The 12,165-nt window shown below is 43.3% G+C and overlaps 1 protein-coding gene across 1 annotated transcript in view; it reads right to left on the bottom strand.

Moving 5' to 3' along the window:
- Positions 1–1,747: 1,747 nt before the first annotated feature.
- Positions 1,748–12,165, bottom strand: part of SERPINB12 (serpin family B member 12) — a 29,255-nt gene continuing 18,837 nt past the window's right edge. Inside the window, exons 6-8 of the mRNA XM_025997568.2 lie at positions 6,112–6,254; positions 4,983–5,150; positions 1,748–4,020 (exon numbers count right to left, since the gene is read on the bottom strand). Coding sequence (XP_025853353.2) covers positions 3,616–4,020; positions 4,983–5,150; positions 6,112–6,254 — 716 coding nt within the window. The 3' untranslated portion in view covers positions 1,748–3,615. The remainder of the gene's footprint in view (positions 4,021–4,982; positions 5,151–6,111; positions 6,255–12,165) is intronic.

Here is a 12,165-nt window from a genome sequence, read left to right as displayed (position 1 = left end):
CCTATATGTTTTTTCCCATTTACTTAACCCTGGTCCTGTAATGATCTATTCGAACCCGTGTGTATCAACAAAAGGTGTGTGAGTTTCCACCAGTTCCACTGTTGTGCATTTGATTTCTTCTCAAATCCTTTCACCCATCTGTAGCTAAAACATTGTTTGATGAACGTGATGGATAACATTATTTAGAAGGGAAACAGTGTATGAGAATATGAGAATTTTTAAATTAATTATTAAGTATATAGAACACATTGGTAAGAGGTGTGCATGTGTTGGGATAAATCTTGTATTATATTTGAGTAAAGAAATAAAAGAGTAAGACAATGAATTTGGGAAAACAAGAACACAACACAAGTAATGGTGGATGAAGAACACATTTGACATTGGCCTTCAATTATGGAGCAAAGAAACCCACTGACACACCACATGGCACCCATCATCCCAATCATAGGGCCTCCACCTAAAGTTAATGACATTGTAGTTTAAAAAAAATCCACACATGCAAAGGAGTAAATAGCAATCAGGGAATGAAGCAATGTATGTTCAGGCTTGCTTCATCACTAAGAAAAACTGGGGAGGAGTTTGAGGGGTAAAGATGCTTTAGATAATGTGTGAAATCATAAGGAGGGCCCAGGCTGAAATAAAACAGAATGTACAGAGCCTGTGAACTGAAGAGTACTAGAGGGCCTGTTGGGTATAACACATTCCTGGTTCTCTTCTCAGAATGTTTGTAGTCAGAGTAAATGAATCAGTTGTTTAGGAATCTACATTGCCTCATTTGTCCCACCTGTCAATGTTGCTAAGCAGAAGGAATCTTCAACTAGAAACAGAGGAGCTCACTTCCCAGATTTGCACACTCAGGTTGGTTTTCTAGCACTTATAGAACACGGATTTGCATGCTCTCTGTGTCTCGGGCTGCTATATTAAAGGGTCAATCTCACTGGCGCAAGAATGAGAGTCAAGAACTCCTAGATTTGAGCATGATCCCCAGTTTCTCATAGGCTTCCATCTACTGTAGTTCCATTGGACCAAGTTAGAATGCTTTCCTCTCCATGTAGTCTCTCTGACACTCCAAATGGAAGGATTAAATGAAATACACGAATCCAACAACATTACCACCAGGGTTCTTTCTGTCCTTGTCCCACCAAAAATACTCGATTGTGAAGGCTAGACTGCTCAGGGTAGAAAGTGCCAATACCTCTCTTCACTTTCCTGTGCATTGTATTGAGGGAGTTTCATTCAGTCTTCAAGTGGCTGCAGGAAGAAAGAAAATGACAAGAAAGACAGAGGCTAGGAGACCCCAGAAAGGACAAAGGAGAGAAGTGGATGTCTGGAATTTAAACTGACAGAGCTCTTGTGTGTGTGTCTTAACCCTGGAGGAGGCAATAATGGTAGGGCACAAAGCAGACTGACACGGAGTGACACAGTACCGGGAACCCCTTGAGCAGGCTTGCCGTCCAGCTTTTAACTTGTAGTCAGCAGAAATGTCTTCCAAATGTGATGATCCATTGGCTATCACTCCTAGGTTTTAGAATCATAACAAGCTTTCATCTTTTGTGTATGCCTTCACATGTAATTCTGGTGGAAAGTTGGAAACGATTTTCTGGCACAAGAGATATCTTTCTGACATCATTGAGATGAATGGTTAGCTTTATAGATTATGTATTTCTATATTTTTGGATGAAAGTATTTAAAGTCAGGCTTAGCTAACTAAAATAGTTGGCACATAAAATAGTATACACATTATAACTACCTACAAAAGTGCTTTATTTACTAAGAAAAAACATTTTAATCAATGGAAGATTAGTAAAGAGTCTGCTCACTGATTCACAGAAAGACTTAAGAATCTCATTCTCATTTTTGTAAATAGATACATTTTTCCTTTTGTGATTAAAATTCTGAGAGACACCAATACAAATGAGAAGATGTGCTTATCAAGGAAAAGAATAAGAACATAAGCAAGGCCAGACAATGCCACATAGGTCATAGTTTTCCAGCTCAGTATCCAACAATGATGACAGGCCAGGCACAGAATCTTCAAAACATCAACCCCAAAAGGAAACACAGAAGAGACTATGTATTTGATTACCTGACATAAATTTGACCATGGGACATGCATTCTGTGGCAAGGACTTGGAAGAGCCACCTCAAGCTGCCTTACATTATCAATGAGAATTTTTTCTATACTCACAAACAACCTTGACGATGAGAAGTCTATATGGGGAATATGGAACTGGTCCCTCACAGCACAAAGCAATTATTAATGTAGAGGAAAAGGGGGCTGGAGGGGAGGCAGCGTGACAGCGCTGAACTTAACGTACCTCCTCCTCCAAAAACTGCCACAGCCACACTTAACCGACATAGTGGCAACTAAGAGGATGATGCTCATAGGGTGGGACAAGAAAACAGAACCATGACCAAGACCAGGAATTCACCTTGACAGAATGACTGGCAACGTCCTAGAGTTAGGCATTGTTAGTAGGCATTACAGAGCATTCAGCTAAGGCAGAAATCAGGAATTCAGACAGACATATCAGAGAACGAAGGTCCCAGGTCCTGGAGTATTGAACACTCGGGCATCAGGCTTTCAGTAGACTAGAGCTTGATATGAAGCCAAGGGCTTTCCTGACAGAAGTTTCCATGTGCATCATGCCCATACCCAGGCCTATTCTCAGAATGTGACCAGGCATGAGGCCTCCAGGAGGAAATAGGTCCACATGGCCAGACTCCTGACAGAGGGGGCCAGGGAGACCAGCAGCCCGAGGTGAAGGCAGCACTCCCCTGTCCTACCTAACATGCTGGGTATCTAGGGGTAACTACTGAGGAGAATTCTCTGAGGAAGGGGGTGAAGGAGACACACAGGATAGTGCTTCATGATAATGGCCTAGGAGACTCAATAAGGAAAGCTGAGACTAATTTTTAAATCCATTGCCGCTCTCCTGGGTCAATGTCAGATTCGCAAAACGTATCCTGTTCTGTGCAGAATGAGTGCTGGTTGGGGCAGACTTCTGTCCTTGTATTCTCACTTAAATCCTCTTTAGTAATAAATCCTCTTACTTTCTCCCAGAGGAGAAGCACCTTACGGGACATCTTCTATGAGGAAGAGGCAGGACATTTTGCCCAGCAATGGGCCATGGTTTTAACTACAGTAGAAACAGAGCTGAGTTTCTAAGACACATTCCATTTAAACATTTCCTCCTGCTGCCCATGTTAAAGTGGCTTCTGACTTTATCCTCTCCTAGAAGTGGTCTAATGAACTTTCAGGATTCCTTCATAAGGAGGTAGGGAACTTAACGTCAGTCACATTCTTGATAACATTGACCTGTAGGTCACAGAGGGGAAATGATATTCTTGAGTGCTCAGTGCGGTGAAAGGGCAAGGTTAAGGAGGGGCCAGAGTCTTCGATACTAATGGACATAGATGAAAGTCAGCTAAGCTACAGGGTGAGAGAAGGATCAGGACAAGCACGGGCCAGTGTCTGGAGGAAGGAGGCATAGAGCTGTGATAAAATTTGGTCAGCTTTGGATATCAATGAGAACACAAATGCCCATGTTATGCCAGGGGGGGACCATACCACCACTTTCTTCCAGCTCCCAGGTACTAGACACTGTGCTCTTTTCAAGGAGAGCAGACCCTGCCATAGAAGAGAATGGTTTTGGTTTTGTTGTGTCTGATGAAAAAGAGGAAGGGATGATCAACAGTAAATGTCACCCCAGAAGATAAGGACCTTTCCATGCCGACAACCCCGCTGGCAGCAACTGCCTGGGTGCCATCTTCATCCACTTCCACAAAGGTTTTATGGACAACTTTTGACAGGTACAAATTGGGACTTGGAGAGATTCCAGTAAGATCAGCCTTCCCTTCCTCAAAGACATCCGTGATGCCCATGTCCTGTAGAATAGAATTGAGATCGTAGCTGTCTTCCAGGGTGAACTGCGGGAAGGAAACCGCTACTGTTTCTTCTGACATATTCTCTGAGCTGCTCCAGGCCACTATTTTTTCATGAGTGATGTTCTTTTCAAGCTATAAGAGGAAGGAAATAATGTTTAGGGTCAGATTATGATCCTGCAGAGGATGTCCCAATTACTTCAAAGGGCTTGAGCCTATTTCAACAGCCAGTATAACAATCTTCTGGGTCCTTCCCTAAGCCTCAAAATATTCTGATTTCATTTAAATTCCTCAAAGCAAACCTCTTTCCTCTTTAGAAGTCATAGGATGGTTTAGTTCTAGTGTCATCTGGTATCTGAATGTCAAAGCCCAGCAAAGGTCAGTCAACCAAGTTGGGTGAGGTTGGCCAAGCCTTAACGTTCTGAGGTTCAATCCCCTCTTCTAAAAAATAAAGTGAATATCATTAGGCTATTGCGAGGGTTGAACAAAATAAGGTATGTAAAATATTTAACATAGCACTAGTACACAATACATTTTGAATAACGGCCATTTTTGTGATCACTATCCAGGTATTTCTCTCTCCCTCTGTCTCCAACTCTTCGCTGCACAGAACAGTATACAGCCAAGCCTCCATAGCCTTCATTGATTCACACCTCATGAGCAATCTATTACAGTGTCAGTGTCTCCACTCTCTCAAGGCATGTGCACACAAAAACAGATTTCAGCTGAAGGGTCGTGATGTGACCCATAGCAGAACAGTTCAATCAAGAGATTGACTGAAATCAGGCTATTCAGAGAAAAGGAAAAGAAGTTTCATTTGTAGTAATTCTCACATCCCTCTGCATCCAAATGATTCCTTGGTCTGGTCCAGAGGACAACTGCCAAGAGCTACGCAATGGGAGAGGTGAGTCCTATCCAATGCTTTTGGCATTTGTTCTTTTCTAAATCAGTGAGGAAGAATTCAGATTCTGATATCCTCTCTGATACATCTGCTAGCTGAGGTGCCATCCTTCCTCAGAAAGGTAAATGGTAAATAGGGCCCATCTCCAGAGATCGACAATGACATCTTTTGGAGAGATGTGCAAGTGATGATTTACCTCTTGCAGGCCCTTCACGTTATCTGCAGAGTAAGGAGGCAGCAGGACGAACATGCTGAGTGCCCCCTTGGTGTACCTCATTTCGAGGATCTGTGCCTTCAGCTCCTCTATGAAGCCGATTCTAAACAGGTCTTTCTGGTGCATCATCTTCACAGTCTTCTTTTCATTCTGCAGTGGACAAGACAGAAAATCACAGGACTGCCCGAGTAAGTTCACAAGCTCACGTGGCCTCCTTCTCTTCTGAGAACAGGGCTCTATTCATGAGAAGGGTCTTCACCAGAAGCGTTAAGTCATGCCAGTGAACTAACCTATGAATTCTGGGCCCACTGATCAGGCAGCCCTTCCTTTGTCAACACTTTATTTTCCCATGGTTTTAATAGGTTCTTCAGCTCCTAAGGTCACTTCTTGGTAAACTGTCCATCCAGGCATTGACCTACCCTAGCCAGGGAAACAAGCCCCACTTGCTCCCCCTCCATGCCTGCCCCACCCAGTCCCAGTCTCTTAGCCTCACCTGACCCCTTGCTCTCACTGGCCTGAATGACCTCCCCAGCACCAGTTGAAACTTTGGTTTAAACGATAATCATGTACTATTAAAAAACAACATTTTTTCCTAGGCTTCCATCAGATACAGGGCACCACCCCAGACACCTTGTGAGAGGTCACCAGTCTACAGATGAGGATGGACAATGCTTGTGAGAGTGACATAGCTAACAGATGGTGGAGTGGGATCCAATCCTTTCCTTTCCTCCATTCTACAGTCTGGGCTAAGATCCCAGGTTTCTTGAGACAAATACAGATGTGAATGCCAATGCATGGATTTAGCTAAGTAACCTAACCTTTGCATTCTTTTCCCTCAACTCCTAGATTGAAATAATAACACCCATTTTCATAATGATATTTTAGGGAACAAGTGAAATAATGAGTGGAAAATGCTCAGCGCAGTACCTGGCAATGAGATGGTCAACAAAATTCAGGTACTGATTTTTGCTAATAACAAAATATTCTTATTATATTGTATGCTGTAACCCAGAGACCTAAGTTCTAAATTTGACTATACATCCTGCAAATTGTACTTCTTAGTGGAATAATCAGTGGGATGTCTAGAAAACCATGTGCTGTAATATCTTACCTCGTTTAGAGAGAAAGGTGCATCAACTGTGTTTTTAGAGTCAAAATATTTTTCCCATTTGGCCTTGAAGTAAACAGCATTCACCAGCACGAGCACGGTTGTGCTGTCAATAGCATCCTTGTCAAAAAGTTCCTTGATTTTACCTTTAAAAAAGGTTTCAGAGAATATCCTGAATATGAGTTGTATCAGAGGTATTCATGTAGACAGATTTTCCTTAATGCTGCTTCCCATCCCCAAGGCTATGGCATGCCTGATCAAGAACTAACTCGAGAGGGATGCCTGGGTGGCTCAGTGGTTGAGCATCTGCCTTTGGCTCAGGCCGTGATCCCAGGGTCCTGGGATCAAGTCCCGCATCGGGCTCCCCATGGGGAGCCTGCTTCTCCCTCTGCCTATGTCTCTGCCTCTTTGTGTGTGTCTCTCAAGAACAAATAAAAAAATATTTACAAAAAAGGGAGAGAGAGAGAAAGAGAGAACTAACCCAAGAAAATGACAGGACTCATAGTTCTGGGTGCAGTGGAGATGAGGGTGGAAGTGATGGGGGAGAAATGCTATCACTCAACCCCAAGAGGGACCCATTCTAAAGCACTGAAACAGAGGGAATTTCCTTCAATTCACTGAACCACTGTGGTGGGAACTTGCTATCAGACATCCTGTGTCAAGATTTAACTTTCAGAGTAGCCCCTGCCACCTGATTATATTATAACCTCTTCGAGAAACGGAGCTATTGTGTAAAATTCCTATCTCAAGCGCTCATCACAGCAAAAGGCGTATGCTTAAATACAAACAAAAATGCATATAAATTTTTATATGGTTTTTATATCCCGGCCTAGTCAGGATATATGAATAGGGCCTTCCGTGTGTCCTCTCTCATTCCATCTCATGTCAACCATGAGAAGTAGGTATTGCTATCTTTTCTTATAAGGGATAAACTACAGCCAGTAAGAGGTAAGGCCACATGTCAAAACTCAGCAAGGCTGGCTGGATCATTTCTGGGGCCAGATTCTAGCTCTTGGTCCAGCTCTGAGGCTCTTTTCACCATAACACAGCCCCCCAGTGGCCTGGAAAATCCCATGCTGTCATCCATTTATAGTACAGCATTCTTTTCCACCGCAAAATACCAATCCATCCGTTATCTGAATGCATGCCGAGTCCTTAAAGATGAGTAAAGGGAGGAGGGGCATGATGGCAGAAGAGTAGGGTCCCCAAATCACCTGTCCCCACCAATTACCTAGAAAACCTTCAAATCATCCTGAAAATCTACGAATTCGGCCTGAGATTTAAAGAGAGACCAGCTGGAACGCTACAGTGAGAAGAGTTCGCGCTTCTATCAAGGTGGGAAGACGGGGAAAAAGAAATAAAGAAACAAAAGGCCTCCAAGGGGGAGGGGCCCCGAGGAGCCGGGCTGAGGCCGGGGCGAGTGTCCCCAGGACAGGAGAGCCTGTGGAGAAGCAGGAGCTGCACCAACCTTCCCCGAGGAAAGGGGCCCGCAGGGAGGTGGAGCAGGACCCAGGAGGGCGGGGATGCCCTCGGGCTCCCGGGGACACTAACAGGCACCTGCGCCCCGGGGAGATGCGCCGAGCTCCCTAAGGGCTGCAGTGCGCACGGCGGGGCCCGGAGCAGCTCGGAGGGGCTCGGGCGGCGGCTCCGCGGAGGGGGCTGCGGGGCGGGAGCGCGAATCCAACAGCGCAGACCCCGGAGCACAGGGCGCCGGGACACAGCCCAGGATCCGGCCTCCCCCGGGACAGGCAGAGGCCGGGAGGCCCAGGACAGCGAGGACGCTCCTGCCCCGAGCTGAGCAGATCAGCGGCCCCGCCCGGGAGCCTCCAGGCCCTGCAGACGGAGAGCCCGGAGCTACTGCGGGGGCTGACTCCAGGGCCCCAGAGCTGCCGCCACCACTGGGGTTGTTCCTCCTGGGGCCTCACGGGGTGAACACCCCCCACTGAGCCCTGCACCAGGCAGGGGGCAGAGCAGCTCCCCCAAGTGCTAACACCTGAGAATCAGCACAGCAGGCTCCTCCCCCAGAAGACCAGCTAGACGGACAAGTTCCAGGGGAAGTCAAGGGACTAAAAGTATACAGAATCGGAAGATACTCCCCTGTGGTTTTTGTTGTTGTTGTTTTGTTTTGTTTTGTTTGTTAGTTTTTTTTTTTTTTTGCTTTTTGACTTGTTTCCTTCCCCCACCCTTTTTTTCCATTCTTTCTTTTTCTTTCTTTTTTTCTTCTTTTTTTCTTTTTTTTCTTCCTTTTTTTTGTTTTTCTTTTTCTCTTTTCTTTCCTTCTTTCTCTCCTCTCTTTTTCTCCTTTTCCCAATACAACTTGCTTTTGGCCGCTCTGCACTGAGCAAAATGACTAGAAGGAAAACCTCACCTCAAAAGAAAGAATCAGAAACAGTCCTCTCTCCCACAAAGTTACAAAATCTGGATTACAATTCAATGTCAGAAAGCCAATTCAGAAGCACTATTATACAGCTACTGGTGGCTCTAGAAAAAAGCATAAGGGACTCAAGAGACTTCATGACTGCAGAATTTAGAGCTAATCAGGCAGAAATTAAAAATCAATTGAATGAGATGCAATCTAAACTAGAAGTCCTAACAACGAGGGTTAACGAGGTGGAAGAACGAGTGAGTGACATAGAAGACAAGTTGATGGCAAAGAGGGAAACTGAGGGAAAAAGAGACAAACAATTAAAAGACCATGAAGACAGATTAAGGGAAATAAACAACAGCCTGAGGAAGAAAAACCTATGTTTAATTGGGGTTCCCGAGGGCGCCGAAAGGGACAGAGGGCCAGAATATGTATTTGAACAAATCCGAGCTGAAAACTTTCCGAATCTGCGAAGGGAAACAGGCATTCAGAGTCAGGAAATAGAGAGATCCCCCCCTAAAATCAACAAAAACCGTTCAACACCTCGACATCTAATAGTGAAGCTTGCAAATTCCAAAGATAAAGAGAAGATCCTTAAAGCAGCAAGAGGCAAGAAATCCCTGAATTTTATGGGGAGGAGTATTAGGGTAACAGCAGACCTCTCCACAGAGACCTGGCAGGCCAGAAAGGGCTGGCAGGATATATTCAGGGTCCTAAATGAGAAGAACATGCAACCAAGAATACTTTATCCAGCAAGGCTCTCATTCAAAATGGAAGGAGAGATAAAGAGCTTCCAAGACAGGCAGGAACTGAAAGAATATGTGACCTCCAAACCAGCTCTGCAAGAAATTTTAAGGGGGACTCTTAAAATTCCCCTTTAAGAATAAGTCCAGTGGAACAATCCACAAAAACAAGGACTGAATAGATATCATGGTGACACTAAACTCATATCTCTCAATAGTAACTCTGAACGTGAACGGGCTTAATGACCCCATCAAAAGGCGCAGGGTGTCAGACTGGATAAAAAAGCAGGACCCATCTATTTGCTGTCTACAAGAGACTCACTTTAGACAGAAGGACACCTACAGCCTGAAAATAAAAGGTTGGAGAACCATTTACCATTCAAATGGTCCTGAAAAGAAAGCAGGGGTAGCCATCTTCATATCAGATAAACTAAAACTTACCCCGAAGACTGCAGCGAGAGATGAAGAGGGACACTACATCATACTTAAAGGATCTATCCAACAAGAGGACTTAACAATCCTCAATACATATGCCCCGAATGTGGGAGCTGCCAAATGTATCAATCAAGTAATAACCAAAGTGAAGAAATACTTAGATAATAATACACTTATACTTGGTGACTTCAATCTAGCTCTTTCTATACTCGATAGGTCTTCTAAGCACAACATCTCCAAAGAAATGAGAGCTTTAAATGATACACTGGACCAGATGGATTTCACAGATATCTACAGAACTTTACATCCAAACTCAACTGAATACACATTCTTCTCAAGTGCACATGGAACTTTCTCCAGAATAGACCACATACTGGGTCACAGATCGGGTCTGAACTGATACCAAAAGATTGGGATCATCCCCTGCATATTCTCAGACCATAATACCTTGAAATTAGAACTAAATCACAACAAGAAGTTTGGAAGGACTTCAAACACGTGGAGGTTAAGGACCATCCTGCTAAAAGATGAAAGGGTCAACCAGGAAATTAAGGAAGAATTTAAAAGATTCATGGAAACTAATGAGAATGAAGATACACCCGTTCAAAATCTTTGGGATGCAGCAAAAGCAGTCCTGAGGGGGAAATACATCTCAATACAAGCATCCATTCAAAAACTGGAAAGAACTCAAATACAAAAGCTAACCTTACACCTAAAGGAGCTAGAGAAAAAACAGCAAATAGATCCTACACCCAGCAGAAGAAGAGAGTTAATAAAGATTCGAGCAGAACTCAATGAAATCGAGACCAGAAGAACAGAACCAGCAGTTGGTTCTTTGAAAGAATTAATAAGATAGATAAACCATTAGCCAGCCTTATTAAAAAGAAGAGAGAGAAGACTCAAATTAATAAAATCATGAATGAGAAAGGAGAGATCACTACCAACACCAAGGAAATACAAACGATTTTAAAAACATATTATGAACAGCTATACGCCAATAAATTAGGCAATCTAGAAGAAATGGACGTATTCCTGGAAAGACACAAACTACCAAAACTGGAACAGGAAGAAATAGAAACCTGAACAGGCCAATAACCAGGGAGGAAATTGAAGCAGTCATCAAAAACCTCCCAAGACACAAGAGTCCAGGGCCAGATGGCTTCCCAGGGGAATTCTATCAAACGTTTAAAGATGAAACCATACCTATTCTCCTAAAGCTGTTTGGAAAGATAGAAAGAGATGGAGTACTTCCAAATTCGTTCCATGAGGCCAGCATCACCTTAATTCCAAAAACAGACAAAGACCCCACCAAAAAGGAGAATTACAGACCAATATCCCTGATGAACATGGATGCAAAAATTCTCAACAAGATACTAGCCAATAGGATCCAATAGTACATTAAGAAAATTATTCACCATGACCAAGTAGGATTTATCCCTGGGACACAAGGCTGGTTCAACACTCGTAAAACAATCAATGTGATTCATCACATCAGCAAGAGAAAAAACAAGAACCATGTGATCCTCTCATTAGATGCAGAGAAAGCATTTGACAAAATACAGCATCCATTTCTGATCAAAACTCTTCAGAGTGTAGGGATAGAGGGAACATTCCTCAACATCTTAAAAGCCATCTATGAAAAGCCCATAGCAAATATCATTCTCAATGGGGAAGCACTGGGAGCCTTTCCCCTAAGATCAGGAAGAAGACAGGGATGTCCACTCTCACCACTGCTATTCAACATAGTACTGGAAGTCCTCGCCTCGGCAATCAGACAACAAAAAGACATTAAAGGCATTCAAATTGGCAAAGAAGAAGTCAAACTCTCCCTCTTCGCTGATGACATGATACTCTACATAGAAAACCCAAAAGTCTCCACCCCAAGATTGTTAGAACTCATACAGCAATTTGGTAGCGTGGCAGGATACAAAATCAATGCCCAGAAATCAGTGGCTTTTCTATACACTAACAATGAGACTGAAGAAAGAGAAATTAAGGAGTCAATCCCATTTACAATTGCACCCAAAACCATAAGATACCTAGGAATAAACCTAACCAAAGAGGTAAAAGATCTATACCCTAAAAACTATAGATAGAACACTTCTGAAAGAAATTGAGGAAGACACAAAGAGATGGAAAAATATTCCATGCTCATGGATTGGCAGAATTAATATTGTGAAAATGTCAATGCTACCCAGGGCAATATACACGTTTAATGCAATCCCTATCAAAATACCATGGACTTTCTTCAGAGAGTTAGAACAGATTATTTTAAGATTTGTGTGGAATCAGAAAAGACCCCGAATAGCCAGGGGAATTTTAAAAAAGAAAACCATATCTGGGGGCATCACAATGCCAGATTTCAGGTTGTACTGAACTTTATGGTCAACTGATATTCGATAAAGGAGGAAAGACTATCCATTGGAAGAAAGACAGTCTCTTCAATAAATGGTGTTGGGAAAATTGGACATCCACATGCAGAAGAATAAAACTAGACCACTCTCTTTCACCATA

Source organism: Vulpes vulpes, chromosome 5 (assembly GCF_048418805.1).
Source record: "Vulpes vulpes isolate BD-2025 chromosome 5, VulVul3, whole genome shotgun sequence".
Taxonomy (NCBI): domain Eukaryota; kingdom Metazoa; phylum Chordata; class Mammalia; order Carnivora; family Canidae; genus Vulpes; species Vulpes vulpes.
This window is presented reverse-complemented; position numbering and strand designations above follow the sequence as displayed.